The sequence below is a fragment of the Nyctereutes procyonoides genome, unplaced genomic scaffold, assembly GCF_905146905.1.
Source record: "Nyctereutes procyonoides isolate TBG_1078 unplaced genomic scaffold, NYPRO_anot_genome, whole genome shotgun sequence".
NCBI lineage: Eukaryota > Metazoa > Chordata > Mammalia > Carnivora > Canidae > Nyctereutes > Nyctereutes procyonoides.
This window is the reverse complement of record NW_026575133.1, coordinates 6,638,854-6,657,872: the sequence shown is the minus strand read 5'-3', so window position 1 is coordinate 6,657,872 and position 19,019 is coordinate 6,638,854. Positions and strand designations below refer to the sequence as shown.

General features: G+C 54.4%; 1 protein-coding gene across 2 annotated transcripts; it reads left to right on the top strand.

Annotated features, from left to right (window-relative positions):
- On the top strand, positions 1-8,457 carry POLL (DNA polymerase lambda). Of its 2 annotated transcripts, XM_055346194.1 has the most exons (9): positions 1-87; positions 907-1,072; positions 1,783-2,077; positions 2,261-2,426; positions 2,802-3,119; positions 3,875-4,048; positions 4,604-4,732; positions 6,972-7,140; positions 7,580-8,457. In XM_055346194.1, exons 2-9 carry the CDS (start codon positions 958-960, stop codon positions 7,942-7,944), a joined length of 1,731 nt encoding a protein of 576 aa, XP_055202169.1. In that variant the 5' UTR covers positions 1-87; positions 907-957; the 3' UTR covers positions 7,945-8,457. The 2 variants fall into 2 exon arrangements, with proteins under 2 accessions (XP_055202169.1, XP_055202170.1); XM_055346195.1 differs by lacking the exons at positions 1-87; positions 1,783-2,077; positions 2,261-2,426; positions 2,802-3,119 and having other exon boundaries at positions 1,007-1,072.
- The last annotated feature ends 10,562 nt before the right edge of the window (positions 8,458-19,019 follow it).

Sequence of the window (19,019 nt, the reverse complement as noted above, 5' to 3'; positions counted from 1 at the left end):
CCGGAAGGTGTTCCGGGCATTTGGCCTCCCTCCCCCCACCCATTTCCCACCCGCCACGCCCTTCGTCGGCTCTCATTGGTTGCTCTGGTAAGTGGTTTACTCCGGCCGGCTCGCGGGTGAGCCGCGGGGTCCGAAGTTGACCCCACCGCGGACCCAATCGCGGCGGGGGGAGCGGTCCTTAGGGCACGGTCCAGACCCTCCAGCCCTCCTCTGGCCCCCAGCTGGGAGTCCCTGGGTGCGCGCCAGCTGGGGACGCGGCGGGGACCCCACAGCTGCGGGTCGTCTCCACCCCCAGCTGTGAGGCCGAGACTCCCCCCAGCCTCGGAAGGCGCCCTAACACCTGCTGTGGCCATGTCCCGTCTCCCCGCAGCTGCGGGGCTGAGCTCCCCCGTAACTAGAGGCCCACCACCAGGGCAGGTGTAGGGCGTTCCCCCGCCCCCCGGACACCCTCACCCCGAGGGTTTCCTCTGTGGGTCTATGATGGGGTAGAGGAAGATCATGTGGGATTTAAATGCAGATTCATCTAAGTCCGTCAATCCTCTTGGGAGCCCAAGCCCTTTCTAAAGATGTAGCTCCATTTCCTAGCCTGGCATCCCCTTTTGGTAAAGCCCTTTCAAAGTGGGATGCTGCAGAGCAGACACTACACTGAATCTTTAGAGCAACCCTCTGAGGAGTATCATTTTGTACCCCTCCAGAGTTCCTCAATAGTCCCATTCTTCCCTTTATATCCCCCAGTATTCTGACTTTGAAAGGCTGGTAAGTGCTAGGCTAAATTACTGAAGCTCAGCTGGGTTTTGGGAGACCCCTAGGGGAACTGAGGTACTGCCTCCAAAGTCTGGTTGTTAGAGGCAGCACCTCCATAGGCAAAGGGTTGGGTAACCTCAGTTCTGGGTTTCCACATGACAGTTGGCCCGATCAAACCTAAAACTGAAAGGCCGTGATTTGGCCAATACCCCAATGGACCCTGGGGGCATCTTGAAGGCATTTCCCAAGAGGAGGAAAATTCATGCCAATCCATCATCAAAAGCACTTGCAAAGATTCCCAAGCAAGAAGGTGGAGAAGAAGAAGGAGGTGAGCAGATCCACCCTCAGAGCCCTCATGTACTTGAACCCCTAGGCTTCCTATATTGTTCATGACTAAAATCAGATATTAGAGCTGATTTCTGCCAACCCATGGCCTGCAGGTTGGTTTGTGTCTGTGTTGTACCAGGCTTGGGCCCCAGTCTTTGCCAGGCCACTTGGCTGTGTTATTTTCTAACCCATCCCTAGACCTCCGTTAATCAGAAAATACTCTCTGGCCCCTAAGGAAATGACCAGCAGATTCCTTTGCTCTCCAGGAGGTTGCCTGAAGGTGGGAAACTCAGGTCCCCAGAGTTACATTATTTTGCAGCCAAGCTGACAAATAAATGACAACACCTCATGTGGCAGGCTGGGGGAGGGGAATATCTGTTACACTGTGAGGCCTGTAATGGCAAGACATATGGCCTTATGCCTTGTGTGACGTAGATGTCTCTTAATACTTGAATGTAAAGATGATCAAATGAATCCATATGCAGGATACCTACAATATGCTAGGCACTGTTCTAGTTTACATGAGGGAACAGGACATACTGAAATCCTTGCCCCTTACATCAAGTGAGGGTTCATGGGGAAATTAAGTGTATGCTTGCGGCTGAATCCCCAGAAGGCTGGCTGTCTGGATGGAAGGAAAACGATTGTTTGGGTTCATTTGAATCATATCCAGCAGTCATGACAATAAGCATCTGGATGTCCCCTGCACAGAATGGCTGAGCTCCCTGCGGGCACATGTTGTGCCCAGCGGCATTGGGCGAGCCCGAGCAGAACTCTTTGAGAAGCAGATTATCCAGCATGGTGGCCAAATATGTGCTGCCCAGGCCTCAGGGCTCACTCACATCGTGGTGGATGAAGGCATGGACGGTGAGCGAGCCCTCCGGCTCGTCGGGCTGTCCCAGCTGCCCCAGGGTGCTCAGCTGGTGAAGTCCACCTGGCTGAGCCTGTGCCTGCAGGAAGGAAGGCTGGTGGACACGGCAGGATTCAGCATCTGCATCCCCAGCAGGTGAGCTACCTCCCCCCACCCCAATCCTTCCTCAAGTGTTTCCTGGGAGCATCTTGAACTCTCTTCTTGGGTTATAACTTTTATTTTTTTAATCAGAAAAAAACAATATTTCAGAGTAGAAGATTGGGAGCAGGGGTAGAGCCAGGCCTTTGGGGTCTTAACTTGCCATCACCATCCCTGCAGGTACCCAGGGCTCCAACCACAGCTCAGCAAGGCAGACCAAGAATTTTCTGCTCCTCCAGGATCCCATGAGGCTCTGCTCAAGAGAGCTCTCACTCCTCCTCGTTCTATCACCAGGCCTGTATCTCCTCCCCAGAGGACAGAGGAGGCCCCGAGCACCCAAGCTCAGGTCAGGAGCCTCCCAGCCCTCAGAGCTCCCTTCCCCTGGAAACTAGGTCACAGGAACAGGGAGGGCCTGGTGGTTGTTCAGAAAATCCCAGGCCCCTAAAAGAGGAAGGATCTCTATTGCGAAGTCATTTGGCTCTTCCCAGCACTCATCATGCCTGCATTTGCCCAGGCACACCTACCATTTAGGGGCTTCTAGGGCTGGGCACTGGGGGAAGCCAAACGGAACATGGCCCCACAGTTAAGGAGACCCAGGTCTGAATAAAGAGACCCAGCCTCATTCCTGAGTCTGACTAGAAGACTCAGCCCCTACCTTTGAAGAGTTCTTCTGGGGGCCAGGGGCATGAATTTATCATCTCTTCTCTTTCCCTACCTCAAGCCTGGCTCTGATGCTGAAACCAGTGATGGGGAAGAGACCCAGGTTAGCGCAGCTGACCTGGAAGCCCTTATCAGTGGCCACTACTCCACCCACCCTGAGGGAGATGATGAGCCTCGCCCAGCCCCTAAGGGCCTGGATAAGTGGGTCTGTGCACAACCTTCGAGCCAGAAGGCAGTCAACCACAACCCTCACATCACAGAGAAGCTAGAAGTGCTAGCCAAAGCCTACAGTGTTCAAGGAGACAAGTGGAGGGCCCTGGGCTATGCCAAGGCCATCAATGCCCTCAAGAGCTTTCACAAGCCTGTCACCTCCTACCAGGTACCTGCGGGCCAGGGCGGGGATGCAGGGAGATGGGGTGCTCTCTGTTTACTGGCTGGAGGTTGGTGGAGGCACCAGTCACAAGTGGGGAGGAGGTGGGGAGTGCTTAAGTTTTATGATGTCTGAGACTTGCACAAAAGAAATAAAACAGGGAGATGGATAAAAGCAGATTGACAGAACCTTGATAATTATAGAAGCTGTGACAGGTACTTGGGGGTTCATTATATTGTTCTCTACTGTGGATTTTTTTCCATAATAAAAGGTTTTTATAAAGGTTAGACGCTGGAGGCCAATAGACCAGGGTTTGAATTCTGGTTCCCATCATTCACTGTGTGATTCTAGGCAAGTTACTTAAACCGTTTGAGCAATGAAAAGGAACTAAGATTAGTGAGGGACTCAGGTACTCCTGGGAGGACCAAATGTGATGCTCCCTGCAGTGCAGGACCTGGCTGCAGAAAGGCCTCCCCCACCTTGTTGTTACCATGATGATGGTGACAAGTGTTACACTGCTGCCTTTTCTCTGCTTCCCGTGCTGACCCCCATCCCTCTGAGAGCCAAAAGACAAGTGACCCAGCCCAGCCCATCCAATCTTCTCATCTTCACTTGTGCCCAGGCTTTACACAGCCATCAGTTGCCAACTGACCAAGCTGGCTTTTATTCAGATACGTGCTAAAGGAGTCTGCTAACCCACCACTGGCTGTACACCTCCCATCCTCTCACTCTTCTTTTCCTGCCTCTGCCTCCTCCTCCCCTAGGAGGCCTTCGGTATCCCCGGGATTGGAAAGCGGATGGCCGAGAAAATCGTAGAAATCCTGGAGAGCGGGCATCTGCGGAAGCTGGACCATATCAGTGAGAGTGTGCCTATCTTGGAGCTCTTCTCCAACATCTGGGGAGCCGGAACCAAAACTGCCCAGATGTGGTACCAGCAGGTCACACTATGTCCCAGCACCCACCTTAGTTTTGCTCTTTCTTAGAGGTCCTGCCCCACAGTTCTTGTACCCTGTGCTCTGATGGGAATGAACCAGGAGGGGGACTAGGGCTCATGGAGACCCCTCTCCAGGCTCCCAGACCTGCCCTGTTGTCTGATAGCCCCAAGACATTAATTTGTGATAGAAGCAGAGAGACAAGAAGTGTGTTTCTCTCTCCCCCTGACTAGTAAGGGCCTTCCTAAGAAGACCAGGCCTCAGGGCTATGTGTCCAGATCAGTGATTTCCCCAACCTGGTGATGCCCAGAATCTCTCAGACTGATGGACTTATGAGCCAGTATTTTAGCGTTGTGGCAGGGCTGGATTGGGGTGTGTCTCCCATGCTTCCTACTCCTCTTGGGTCCCACTGATTACAAATGCAACCACTCCTGGGGTTGGTCCTTCTTCAGGCTTTCCTTGGAATCTGGGGGTGATGGAAGCCTTGTGTATGTGCTCATTCACTGCCTCTCCATTGGTTCTAGCTGCTCATAGCCTCCTCATCTGGTTTCTTTTTTCCAGGGTTACCGGACCCTAGAAGACATCCGCAACCAGGCCTCCCTGACTACCCAGCAGGCCATTGGTCTGAAGCATTATGATGACTTCCTGGAACGCATACCCCGGGAGGAGGCTACAGAGATTGAGCAGACAGTAAGGAGAGCCAGGCCTTGGTATAAGGCCAGGGCCTGGCTGGAAGCCAAGAACACGTGACCCCTCAGCTGGGGAGCCAGGCAGAGGAAGCTGTGGGGTTGAGACCAGTGGGGAAAGGACCAGTTGAGACTGAAGCTGGAGGGGTGGGTGGCTTTAGTAGGAAGTGCTGTAACACCAGGCTTCTAGGTTAGGGTCAGTAAGCATTGGCTTAGATCCTGGAATTCTGTTAGGACTGGGTTAATGTTAGGGCTGGATTAGAGGTGGATTATGGTCAGATCTACTTTAGGATATTGGGGTTTGAACTGGGTTAGGTCAGAGTAGGTTAGGGCAGAGGTTCTTAGTGTTCTTTGATTCACAAACTTTTCTGAGAACCCAATGAAAACTATGGACCCTTTGTCTCCAAAATTTGTACAAAGTTTCCTATCTCCAGACATACACACCTTCCAAAGGACCCTCCCTTACTCCCCACAACCTGAGGCTGGTTCAGAGTTTGGGTTAGAATTGGTACAGAGGCACAGTGCCAGTACAATCAGGTTTGGGGTCAGAGGAAAGCTAGGTTGAATTGAATTAATGATCCCTGGGTGGCGCAGCGGTTTGGCACCTGCCTTTGGCCCAGGGCGCGATCCTGGAGACCGGGATCGAATCCCACGTCGGGCTCCCTGCATGGAGCCTGCTTCTCCCTCTGCCTGTGTCTCTGCCTCTCTCTCTCTCCCTCTCTCTCTCTCTCTCTCTCTCTCCTTCTCTCTGTGACTATCATGAATAAATAAATAAATAAAATCTTTAAAAAAAAAAAAGAATTAATGTTAGGCCCAAATTAAGAGTAGGGTTTTCTTAGTATTGCTTTTAGTTAAGATTTCTCATTGTCCTAAAAATAAGATTTGGCCAACATTAGGTTAGAATTGGGTTAGGGATTAAATTCATCAAAAACCTAGATTAGAGACTAGGATGTATTTGGGGTTAGATATATCATTTGTTCAGTTGGTATCAGGATTAGGGGCTGGTGGCTGTGGGCAAGATCTGCTACTTTGGGATCAGGTTTTGATAAGGTAGGATTCTATAGAGTTCCTGGCCCACCTTAGTTGAAATCAGCCTCCAACTCTCTATTCAGGCTACGGGACTATGAGGCTGGTGCAGGATAGATGGACAGGCTCTTTTGTCCACCCATCATGAGGCCTCAGTGCTAGTGATGACACCGTCACTCAGCCACGGTGTCCAGGCACGGAGAATGTCCCAGTGAGCCTCCAGCCCCCAGCCCATTGGAACAGAGGTGGTTTGCCACCTGGCATTTAAGGACTCCAGCTTTAGGAGTTTTTGATGGGATTACTCATCCTAGGTCTCCTCCCAGCCTGTAGGGAGGCTCAAGAAGGGAGTGAGGGGATTAGAAGAGCTTGGCCTGTCAGGAGAATTGAGGTGTCCTGGCCAAAGTATCCAGGGTCCCAGAAATCCTCAGTGTCCTGGGGTAGAGGCGTGGAGGCCATCTGCATATGAAAGGCTTCCGTGTCTCTGGGGCAGAGGCTAATGGGCTTAGTTCCTTCAGTGAGGATGATCCTTCTACTGACAGCCCCCTCTTTCTTAGCTCCCTCTCCATGCCGGGCCTCCTTCTTCCAAGTAAGAGTGTGAGCACTAGCTCAGAATTGCCTCCTCTTTGCTTTTTTTCTTTTCCTTTACTATAGGTACAGTTGTATTCCTGTGCTCCATTTCCCCCCTAGGCCTGGGCCAGGGCACCCTGCTAGCCACCTGCTCAGGCCTCAAGCCCCAACTCACATACTCTGCCTTTAGCCCCAAATCTATACCTGGGGCTGCTGAGACCTGGCAGATGGGCACCTTGTGCTTTGTCCTAAGTGGACAGACCTGGGCACATGGGTTGGGGCAAGGGCCAAAAGAAGGTGTGTCTCTCTGCTCTTAAAGAGCTCTAGGAGGAAAGATCAGTGCCTTCCATCAGAATCTGAGTATACACCTCTTAGATCTCTCTTCAGGCTGAGTCTGGTGGTGAGAGCACATTTTCTTCTCTTCTGTCCTAGCAAAGCTGGAGAACTGCCATTCCCCAGGGTAGACCTCTGGCATCTGCTCCTTGAGGCTTTCCCTCAGGGTTGTATCTCAAATCCAGGGATTGGCTTAGGGTATCAGCTGGAAGTATGGGCTCCTGGGTCAGGGAAGTCTCTTGTACTGCCATGAGAAGGCACTCCTTACAGGGCTTGAGGTCCACAGGCCCTCCCCACTGCCCCCTGCTCTTCCCCAGGTCCGGAAATCAGCTCAGGCCTTCAACCCCGGGCTGCTATGTGTGGCATGTGGTTCTTACCGACGGGGGAAGGCAACCTGTGGTGATGTGGACGTGCTGCTTACTCACCCGGATGGCCAGTCTCACCAGGGCATCTTCAGTCGTCTCCTTGACAGCCTTCGGCGACAAGGTATAAGCTCCATCTCTGGGTGAGCAGGCTGGCCGGGGCAATGCGGGGCTGGGTAACTAACTCCCAGGAGGGAGAGCCTCGGGGTTGCAAGCTCTAGGCAGGAGGCAGGGGAAGGCTGCTTCATGAGAATGCCACCTCTCCCTCGTGGCCAGAGCCATTTCAGGGAAGAGATGAAATAGTCCACCACTCCTCCAGTCAGGTGCTCAATACTGCCTGCAGATTGAGTTTCACCTCACCTGTCTACGACACTGTAGGGGACATGGGGAGGAATGACTATGCGTGGTTTAAAGAGGCAGGCCCAGAGAGGGCAAAGCCACCCAGCAATTAAATTCATGAACTGGGAATGGAGGACCTAGGGATAAACAGGAGAGACCTGGGAGGACAGGGCAACCCAGGCCTGGCGCCCTACCCTCCTAGCAGCCTTCCAATGTCGTGCTAGGGTTTCTGACAGATGACCTGGTGAGTCAGGAGGAGAACGGCCAGCAGCAGAAGTACCTGGGTGTGTGCCGGCTCCCAGGGCCAGGGCAGCGGCACCGACGGCTGGACATCATCATTGTGCCCTACAGCGAGTTCGCCTGCGCCCTGCTCTACTTCACTGGCTCTGCCCACTTCAACCGCTCCATGCGGGCCCTGGCCAAGACCAAGGGCATGAGCTTGTCAGAGCACGCCCTCAGCACCTCTGTGGTTCGGGACACCCAAGGCCTCAAGGTGGGGCCTGGCCGAGTGCTGCCCACCCCCACTGAGAAAGATGTCTTCAGGCTTTTAGGCCTACCCTACCGAGAACCAGTAGAGCGGGACTGGTGACCCGTGGCTGGAGGGGAGGGGACGCCAAGCTGGACCGGCTGCCCCACGTGGCCATCCAGTACTTGGCCAGCCTCAGCAAGCTGAACCTCACTACTTCAGCCACCTGGGCCTGAGGGAAAGGGCCAGCCTGGCTCCCTCTCCACAGGAGAAAACTGCCATCCTTCTACCTCATCGTTGCCCCCTGCTAGAGTTTTGTACACGGCCCCCTGCCCCCATTTTAAGCAAGAACAGGTGTTGGTGTGAAGCCAGCTTCCTGTGCTGAAGGCCCAGACACCCCTACTTCCCTACCCAAGGAGGCTCTGACTGCTGGGGGTGGGACGGGGACTGCAGGGGAAGGGGCAAACAGCTGTGGCGGAGCATCACCTAAGACCCTTTGGAGCCAGAGAAAGCATTTCCCCATGTACTCCCTCTACCCTGCCTGCTTCCTGTGCAGCTGGAGCTGTGGGGTGGGGGTGACCCCGGCTTGGTAAGGACAGCATTTGAAGGCCCAGGGGCCCAATAAAGTGCACTTGACATTCAGACTTCCTGGTGTCTGAGCTGCTGTAGTCCCTGCCTACCTTCTTCCATCCGTGCAGGGATGGAGATGGGAGCTGAATGCGAGTCCAGAAAGGCAAGTCAACTGCTCTCTAGACAGGGCCAGACTGAATCAGCTCCTGAGCTCAGAAGGGGGTGGGGGTGGGTGGAGGAGAGGAAGAATCCATGGAGTCAGGCATTAGGAGCGCCTGTGTCCCCATCAGCATTTCTTGTGGGTCCTGTCCTAGATCAGGCTGTTGGGACATAAACAAAGGTGACTCATTAGGAACAACCAAATGGTGACTTGTGTGCCACCAACAGTGCTGAGGGAGTCAGAGAAGGTTGCCTGGAGGAGGGGAGGGGCAGGCTGGCAGGGAAATGCCTGCCTGTTGAGGGATGACTAAAGAACGTGCTTTAGAGAGGATGCTTCTGCCCAAGCCAGGAGAAGGCCAGATGGATGGGGCCAGAGGATGGGGAGTCAGGCTAAGGGGCTTAGTTTGAGAGAGCAGGTAGGAGCCAGTCAGCTGGCGAGACCAGGATGGTGCCCGGAACTTGGCCTTTGCAGGATGGAGAATTTGGTGATGGGAGCAGAGGGTGGGGAAGAAGGTTTGGGCCTACCAAGTGTGAAGAATAATGAGCACAGGGCAGGAGCGGGCAGCTGTGTTGGAGGAGCCTGGAGAGGCCTGGGGGCATGGGGGTTTGGAGGCTTCAAGGATAGGCTTAAGCTGGAGCACGCTGGCCAGGAGGCGGGGTGGGGGGCAGGGGGCAGGTGCTGAGTCCTGTACCTCCGTCAGTAACTTGAGAATCCCAGAGCTGGTCTCTGTTGGTGTGATTTTCGTCAGGGGATCCTGGCAGTCTCCCAAGAAGGCACCCTAGTTCAGAAGCCTGAAGTCCAAACCTTGGGGCCCACCTGCATGCGTCATGCTGGGGAAGGAATCCAGAGCTCATGGAGTCTGGGGCCCTTCCACAGCTTTGTACCAACCAAAGAGTCACATCAATTCCACAACTTCGAACAAACCAGAGTCACATCAAAGGCCTAGAAGTCTTTGAGGGGTGACTTCCTCAGAGCTGCTACTCCCAGGAGGTGTGGCTGACTGGGGCCTGGAATGAAGAAACTGGGCAAGTTCCTGGGCCCCCGAGGCTGCTTCTGGCCCCCCCTCACAAGCTCTGCCAGTTCTACTGGGGACTGGGCCCCCAGCATCTGCCGTTATTCCCAGCAAAGTCAGAGTCGGTAGGATCCCAAAGCCTGGAATGTCCGGGTCCGGATGTGGAAGTTGCTTCTCTCTTGCTCCCCACTTCAGTGCCCTGGCCTGCTTAACAGCCTCTTCAGGCCCAGAGAAGAGGGCTTCCTGGGCTACAGGAGGGAACCGGGGGGTCATGGGGTAACTTGGCCAGTTAACCCCTTCCCACACACAGGAGGTCCCCAGAACCACTGGAAGGACAGTGCTGATTTCTGGGTCTGAGAACAGGGAGCTCGCACCGCCGCCTCCTCCTCCCAGCAGATTCAGAATTCGGGAGATGACCTTCAGACCATGTGAATTCGTGTTCCTACCTCCTGGCAAGGACAATAGGAAATCAGGATAGAAAGGGAGAGTGCCCACACCCTCCAGAGAGCCCCACCACGGAGGTGGTGGGTTTATTCTTGGCTGCTCAGTCTGACCCAAGCCCAGGAGAAGAGCTGCTGGAGGGATTTCTATCCTGAGAAAGGCTGCCCAGTCCGAGTCCAAACTAAGCACAGTGTGTTGGAAGGTTCTCCAAGTACTTCAGAGTCCAAACTTGGTTTCTGAGCAGGCTTGCAGCCTCGTGTCCCATTCTACTGGAAAGGGAAACTGAATTTTGGACACCTGGTGGGAACTGGCATCCTGTCTAGCAACTGAGTACCCCCAAAACTACCACCCAGCTTCTGCATGGTCCTGAGGAGAAGGGGAAGGGCCCCACAAGCCTACTTTCTGCCCCTAGCCCAGCCATCATCACTCTACCCCTGTGCCAGAGTTGTCCCTGGCTAGACCACATGAATGGTAGGCACGATAGCTGTCCCCCAAAGATGTCCTCATCCTAACCCTTAGACCTTGTGACTATGTTACTTTGCTTGGCAAAGGACATTGGAGATATGATTAGGTTTAAGGATTTTGAAATGATATCATCCTGTGGACCCAATATAATTATGAGTCCTTGAAGTGGAAGGAGAGAGGTGTGACAACAGGAGGACGGTGAGAGAGATGTGATGCTTCTGATTTTGAAGACAGAGAAAGGGAACCACCAGCCAAGGGATGTGGGCAGCCTCTAGAAACTGGAAGAGGCAAGGCAATAGATTCTACTCTAGAGCCTCCATAAGGGAACACAGTCCTGCCAACACCTCAATTTTATGCCAGCGAAACCTGTGTCAGACTTCTAAACAGTAGTACTGAGTGGTGATAACTGTTTTAAGTCACTATGTGTTACTGCCACTGCAGGGAACCAGTAACCTGGGTATGTCTTGGTCTCCTTTTATAGTGAGTGGAAGGGCCTTCTGTGAGGTAGAGGAGGTCTCAGCCGGGTGTGGGGAAGGATGGGAGCTTCATACGCCTGGAGTGGGGGAGGGTCAGGTGGTGGGCAAGGCGGTGGGTCCCAGCCCTCTCGGACTGGCTGCCGCTTGGTCAGTGTGAGCCTCCCTTAATTTCTGTTTCCCTCTGATGCTTTGTGACCAAGATACAGACCTTTCTTTCTTTCTTTTTTTTTTTTTTAATTTTTATTTATTTATGATAGTCATACACACAGAGACAGAGAGAGAGAGAGGCAGAGACACAGGCAGAGGGAGAAGCAGGCTCCATGCACCGGGAGCCCGACATGGGATTCGATCCCGGGTCTCCAGGATCGCGCCCTGGGCCAAAGGCAGGCGCCAAACCGCTGCGCCACCCAGGGATCCCGATACAGACCTTTCTAAACTGCTCTGCCCCAACCCCACCAAGCTGGGAGCCTCGTCTTTTCCCAGGGGCTGGGGGAGTGACATTGGCCTTGGCCCCAGACTTGCACTGAAAGTGGAACAAGGAGAAGTTCAACCTCTCCTCCTGGGTTCTGGGTGCTCATGGGGGAGCAGATGTGGGCACAGGAGCCTCCTGCCCTAGAGTGGACACGGCAAGGTGGGCGAGTCCAGCTGTGTCCTACCCTCCAGGTTTCGAGGGCTGGGAATGGAAACTCCAGGCCCTTTGTCTTTCTCCAGGACAGTTATGGGATTTTTGTCCCTTTAAATGGGATGTGCTGGGGGCACCTGGGTGGCTCAGCCGGTTAAGCAGTTAAGCGGTTAAGTGTGTGCCTTGGGCTCAGGTCATGATCCCAGAGTCCTAGGATTGAGCCCCACCTTGGGCTCCCTGCTCAGTGGGGAGCCTGTTTCTCCCTCTCCCTCTGCATCTCCCCCTGCTTGTGCTTTCCCTCTCTCAAACAAAATTCTTTAAAATGAAGAATGTGATGGGCTGGGACTACAACATGTCAGGACTAGGGACTACAACATGGAGAAGATGTTGGCCTCACTCTCTTCACTCCAACAGGAGAGCCCCTTCAGCCCCTCTCACCATCTCAGAGATTAGCGGTTAGGGCACCTGTTGCTGCCCTGACCTTAGGGAGCTGCCCTGGGCCTTAGTTCAGCCCTGAGACCATTAGCCACATTTCCACTCTGCCCTTCCGCCCAAACACCAGCCAGCTAGCTTTCTAGAACCCCCTAGAAAATGGCAGCTCTGCTTCTGAGCTCTGGAATAGGGGGACCCTGAGGGCTGAAGCCCCGAAGCTAGCCTGCAACTCTGGGCCACGCTTCATTCCTGTCGTCTGAACCCAGCCCTTCACAAGCCCTGGCCATCCCCGCCGGAGGTCAGTGCAGATGCTGAGTCCCGGTGAAAGACCCAAAGGGGACAGCCCGGGTGGCTTAGAGGTTTGGCGCCGCCTTTGTTCCAGGGCGGGATCCTGGAGACGCAGGATCGAGTCCCATGTCGTGCTCCCTGCATGGAGCCTGCTTCTCCCTCTGCCTGTGTCTCTACCTCTCTCTCTCTCTGTATGTCTAATAAATAAAACCTTAAAAAAAAAAAAAGAAAGAAAGAAAGACCCAAAGGGAACAATCCCGAAGAAGAGCTTGAAGACGAGGACAAGACAGGATGCCCTGGAGGACACCTCCTGAATCCAGGGGCACCACATAAGGGGCCACTGCTTGCTGTTTGAGTGGCTGTGGACCTCCCTGGGCCCTTGGCTCCGCAGCCTCTGGCCTGGCCCTGACCAAGCAGACCCATAGCCCTAGACACAGTGGTCCTGCGAGAGAGAACCCTCACCCGCCAGGCTCCAAGTCCCGCAGTAGAGCTGTCCCTGTGCCTGTGTCCCTTCAACTGTATGTTCATTTGCCCGTGTGTCTCATGTGCATCCTGGGCCGTGTGTTTGTGCTCTGCGCGTTCGGGATTTTGTATCCGTGTGTGGGGGGCGGGGGGGGGGGGCGGGGGGCAGGCAGCCCCGCATGTGAGTCAGCGCGCAGGGATCCAGACCTCAACGTGCAGGCCTCAGGGTCGTCAGGGGCTGGGGCAGGGCCTGGGGCTGGAAGGGTGGTCCTTGGAGTCCCCGTGGCGCGGGCAGGGACTGCAGAGGGTGGTGGAGCCCGGGCTGGCTCCGGACGCTGGGTCCTCGGTCCGCGGAGGCGGCCGCAGGGCGGGCCGGCGGCGTCAGCCTTGAGCGGCCATCAATAGCGCGCGGTTAATTAATTTGATGGGAACAGCAGGGACCGCCGTTTGCATTTAGTGAAGTTCCAGGAACTTCCAACCTCATCTTCATAATTGGCCTCATAAATTGTAAGAAAGAGAGAGATCAGCAAAGCGGGAGGGAGGAGGGGTTGCTCGTCCGTCCTTATTTAATTTTATTGCTGAAATTCATCTTTTTAGCCTCCTCCGGAATCGGCTCTCCCTGCCGGATTTGCCTAATCATGATAAATTAATATTCATTTCCCCGCCTCTTACCCGGCTCCCGCGCTTGGATGGAGTCGGATGGAGTCGGGGAGGGTCTCCCTCCAGCCCCTTGGCCAGGCCTTGGTGGGAGCCCCCAAGGGGAACTTGTGTGAAGAAAGGGAAGTGGAGCCTGGGAGTGGGGCTGGTGGGGAGCCCCCTGCCCGAGGGGGAAGGGGGGGAAGCGGTGGCTCTGTTACCCTGGGGGGTGGGGGGTGCAGGGTGATGGACTGGGGCTCCCAGATGAGGGGTTCTTGAGGCCCCCTGCAGGTGCCTGGGCAGACAGCTGAGTCTTTTTTTTTTTTTTTTTTTTGTCAGAACAGCTCGAACTTTAATGGACACTCGGTAACCCCTTCTTGGCTGAAGGCCGTTTGAGGAGGTTCCCACGGGCAGCATTTGCCACCCTCAGGACACAGGGACAGGTACACAGGGTGAGGCAGGGAACCCGAACGCTGCAGAGTGGCGATCAGTGGGCCGCTCGCGCCGGGCCAAGACTGGCGGCACTAGGCCTGGGGCTCGGGCACCATCCTCCACCATTTGAAGGCAAAGGGCACCCGGCGGATGTTGGCACAGGCACAGAAATCCCCGATTTCGGTCAGGTAGCAAAGTCATCGATGAAGGTGCACTTGAAGCCCAGGGGCTCGAGCATCTGGCAGATTTTTTCTTCCAGGCAGCAGGTACCCTTGATCTGGGGCCCAAAAGGCTTGGGGATGCCCAGATTCTTGCCCATCACAATCATCTGCAGCAGGTCAGGAAAGTAGGGCCTCGCAAAGAACTTGCCGGTCTGCTCGCTGGAGGGCACTTTGGTCAGCTGCTCCAGGCAGAAGAGCTGTGGGATGTCGATGATGTCCCTCTCAACCAGGCCCAGCTCCTTCTTCAGGATGTCGCGGTTGAGGTTGATGCACTTTTCTACGTAGTCGTTCTGCTTTCTCATGTTTTCGTCAGCCAGAAGCTGATTGATGGTGTTGGCCTCCTGCCCGTTAGAAAGGAGCTGGTCCAGGGTGTGAGGCTCAACCACCCCTGCCCAGGTAGGGTTAGGTGGGAGGGGCTGGAAAAGTCTGAGAAGGCCCTTCTGGAGGCCCAGAGGCCCAGACTGGGGCAGACAGGATAGCTAGTTCCCATTGAGAAGGGGGGTGGAGGGAGAGAAGGGATGGCTGCCCGCCTGACCTGGTCTCTGCAGCACACCTCTGCTGACGAGGGGTGCCCCAGGAAGACTCCAGTGGGAACCCGGCCTCCTCTGTGGGGCCTCACAGGTGCCCAGGGTCTCTGGGCAGCAGAAGTGGCACCTCTGCTTCTCTACAGCCTAGGTCAGCTGGGTGGCAGACTTCTGACATCTCTGACGCTGGATACTTTGGCTAGGCCACGTGATTGCCCCAGCTCCCTGTTCTTCCTTGGTGAGGCCCTTTCCTGTGGCCTGCAGCAAAGGTGGTTGGAAGGGTAACGCAGGGCTTCTCTTCTCAGTGGGGTCTCATGGTCCAAAGGGGCAGAATTCTCTGTCTTCTTTAATCACAATTAGTATGTGAAACTAGGAGAGATTTAGACTATATCCAGCTCCTTGCCCTATCATACAGACAAGGAAACTGAGGACCAGAGATTAGAGGTGACTGGCCCAGCAGAGTCTCACAGAAGTCAGGGGAGTGGGATGAAGAGTGAGGGATGCTTTGGAGGCTGGGTGTGATGGGCAGGATTTGAAGGAAGACCCTCAGTAACCTTCACTCCCTCTCTCTTGAGTGTGGGTAGAGCCTTCAACTATGATGAGGTTATGTTAAGTGAAGGTGCAGTTAGATTTGAAGCATGATGAGGAGTCAACATGCCTTTGCTAGCTCTGAGGATGGAGGGGGCTGCATGCAAGGGAGAGTCATGGAGTTGCTGAGAGTAGCCTCCAGCTGACAGCCACAGGAAACGGGACTATAGTCCTACAACCACAAGGAACTGAATTCTGCCAACAGTGAGAATGAGCAAGGAAGCTGATCTTGCCCAGAGCTTACAGCCTTGTGGGGCTGTATGCAGACAATTCAGCTGAGCCTTCCTGGACTTCCAGCCTAAAGAACGGAAATTAATGGACTTTGTTTTTAAGGGCTAAATTTGTGATGATTTGTTGTACAACAATAGAAAACTAATACACAGACTTAGGGGAAGGGTGTCTTCGGGGGCTTCTATGATGGGAAGGAGGGAGATGAGGTTGGAAGAAGTCTAGGGCTCTATCCTAATGCCATTTCCCTTTCCCCATATTCCCACAGGGCAACCATTGAGTGGAGCTGCTCCCCAGCTGCCAAAGTCCTCACCACTCCCTATTGTTTTACCTGAGACCCAACCCTTAGAAGCATTTAAATCTGTGACTCCTGCCAGGTGGAGCCTGGATCCCTGAGTTATGAGGAGCAGGAATTCACCTCTCACAGGAAAGGGTCTTTGACAGGAGAAACTTCTATGGAATTGCCTCAGGCAGAGCCTTTCAGGATGTAGGTAGTGGCGGGCTGATAATTCAATATACTTGCAAACCAGAGATTCCCTCCCTATCCCAAATCAGAGTTTTAAAAAATATTTATTCATGGGGCCTGGGTGGGTGCTGGGAGGAGATATTTTTGATTCCTACTGGAAGGCATTAGCTTCTCTATCAATTGGAGAAGATTGGTTGACCTTTTGCAAGTTATGGCAAGAGTCTCCAGTGAGGAGACATAGCTGCACCATATATCTGGTTTATTTTAGCAACATTTTAGCAGTGTTTATTGATTGAGCCTGGCCAGTCCACCTCTCACCTAGGCCTGCATATATCATGTAAGCTTCCCAACAGTGCCGTGGGTTATTGTATTATCCTCATTTTGCAGATGAGGAAAGGGAGACCCAGAGAGGTGTATTCACTTGTGCTCAGTCACACAGCACGTGAGGAACAGAGCTAGGTTTTAGCTTTGATCTCTGTGACCCAGAAAGCCCAGCTGGTTTCCCTGGCTCTTCTCTAGCCAGATCTCACTGGGCCTTCTTTTAACCTCTCTGTCCTCCCATGTATCTAAATCCAAAGTTGTCAGTCTGTGGAGGGTTCCTAATACTGCTGTTGAAGGACATAATTGCTGGCCCTGAGTCCTGGGATTTTGAATCAGCCAATGCCCCCTTGCCCCCAGATGGGAGCCCCTGATCTCTAACCTCCATTAGGGAATTAGTGGTGTGGGGGGCACAGACTCTAATCTCCAATCCTGCTGGAAGCAGGGGTCCTGGCTCTATAGCTCACATATATCCCTATACATGCCTGACAGATGGCCCCACACATGTCCCTGCATACACCCGACCCTTCCCTGTCAGCCCCCACCTCAGAGCTTGAGAGCCAAGGTTCCCCACCCCCCACCTGGAGGTCCTCCATGACCCTTCTTCATCTAAGTGCTGATGGAAGCTGCAGGACTAAGTGAAGGAGGAGAGCACCAGGAAGATGCACTGGAGAAGCCCTGCTTGCTGCTGCCCAGTCTGTAGTATGCAGCCATGCAGCTTCACAGTCTCTACTGTGAAGTACAGACTCAGACCACAGATGCCGCCCTGGAACCTGACTCCATGAGCAAGAGGAAAGCTCTCTCTTCTCCATGCTTCAAGTCCTATTTTTCTGGACCTCATTCCCTCCACCTAGAAGGAACAATCAGGCTTCTCTGGGATCTGGAATGGGAGCGGCTGTGCCGACGCAGAGGGATGGTGAGACAGAGGAATGCTCCAGGAGTCATCTTTAGGGACGGGGGTATCGCCGCAAACGGGTATCCTGCCGGAGGGCCTTAGGGTGAGCTGGGTGGCCGCTGCCAGGTGTACAGGGCGCGGACTGGGCAGGTATTGAGGCCGATGGGCGCGTTTCCCGGAATAGGCCAGGAGAGGGCGCGCGAGGACCAACGAAGAGGACCCTTCGGAGAAGCGGGATAGTGTGCGCAGGCCGAGTTGGGGGTGTGGCAGAGAGGGCTCCAGGTACCGGGAGGAACCGCCCAGCGGAGCTTCTCTGAGGTCCAGGAAGGCGAGGAGGAGGCTAGGGCCGGAAAGGTCCAGAATAAGCTGCGGCTACACAGTCCCTCGCTCCTCCTCTGGAGGCAGCCACTGGGGATGTGGCCTAGCACCCCTTCTTGGTTGGCTAGACCCTCCCCATCACCTGGCAGGGAGCAGGGTCCTGGACTGGTGACCCTGACGCTGAATTGGGTGGGACCCTTTCCCCAGACTCACTTCTGGCCCGGATTCTGTGCCTCAGTTTCCCCTTGGGTGAGTTCTGTCCTTGCTTCTGGAAGCTCTAAACTGGGAGACCAGGTGGGGTGAGACCACTCAGTAAGAGGGTCCCAGGAAGACCACTACCTCCCCACTCCCCCGCCCCTTCCTTCCTCAACCTTGTACTCTGAGCTTGGGGGAAAATAGAAAACAATGGAGAGAGGAGTGAGTGATGGAGGGAGAGGTGGCGCTGGAGAAGCAAATGGAAGGGAAGAGTGGAGTGGGAGGGTGGTGGTGGTAAGAGCAGGTATGAAGAGGGGTCTGGTCTCTGGGCAGAAGCCCTCCCAGGGCTTGGGCAATCTGTGACTCTCCTGGCTGTCCTGGGGGCTGAGCTCCCCACTGCATCCCGGGAACTTGCTCTGCCCGCCAGAAGCTCGGCTCCAGCCACCAAGATTTATAGCTAGGCCAGGCCCAGCGACCTTGGATGGATAACTAATGACAGGTCAGTAACGCTACAGAAAAAGTGAACTGGTAGGGGAGGAGGGACGAGGCCTATCAGCCCACATTTCTTACTAGTGCTGCTGCCTCTCACTGCAGTCTCCTTGCTGGGGGTTTCTCTGTGGGTCTCCCTGAAGGGTGATGGTTAACGGCTAAAATAGGAGAGAACAGGGAGGAGGAACCAAAGTGGGTCATGTGACACTGAGGGAGCCAAGTGTCCTGGAATACTTTCACTCCCCGCATTCCACAGAGAGAAAGTCACATATGCTTGGGGAGCCCAGGTTAGCAGGTCAGTTCCTGTCAGGCGGAAGGCAGAGCGCCCTGGGAGAGACATGGTGGGGGGGTACCTAATATTTGGCCTGTGTCCCTGCTTGTAGGTGGGTTGGGGAGGCAGGGAGGGGCCTGGGTCTCAACAGCTAGGCCATCTGGTCCCTAGTGATAGTGGACCAAAGCCTTTTCCTCCAGCCTGGCAACTCCCCTCCCCCTCTTTGAGGTCACCTGGGTCATCCTCCGAGTCCCCAGTCTATTTTTGACACCCCAGGAACTCCAGAGTTGAGAGGAAGGAAGCAACTCTCTCAATACCTGGCCTCATAGATCTCCCCTAATAATCTCTGTGGGCATCAAGGTGCTTGTACAAATGCTTTTCCACTTTATAGTCCCATTTTATGGGTGGAGAAGTTGAAGCTCAGAAGCAGTCACCAGAGGTAGAAGCTGAGACTTGAATTCAGGTCCTCTGGCTCCAAATCATAGCCTCTCCCTACCCTGTTACCCTCAGGTCCTGGGCTCCTCCCCAGTCAGCTCATCCAGAACTCCTGCCCCACTTTGTCGTCAAAGGAGACACCTAATGAAGGGACCACTGAGGCAAGGGTGTTCTTTTGCCAAAGTAGATACAGGGTAATATAACAACCCTGGACAAAGTATAGGGTGGTGGCAGTGGGATAGGGGAACATATCT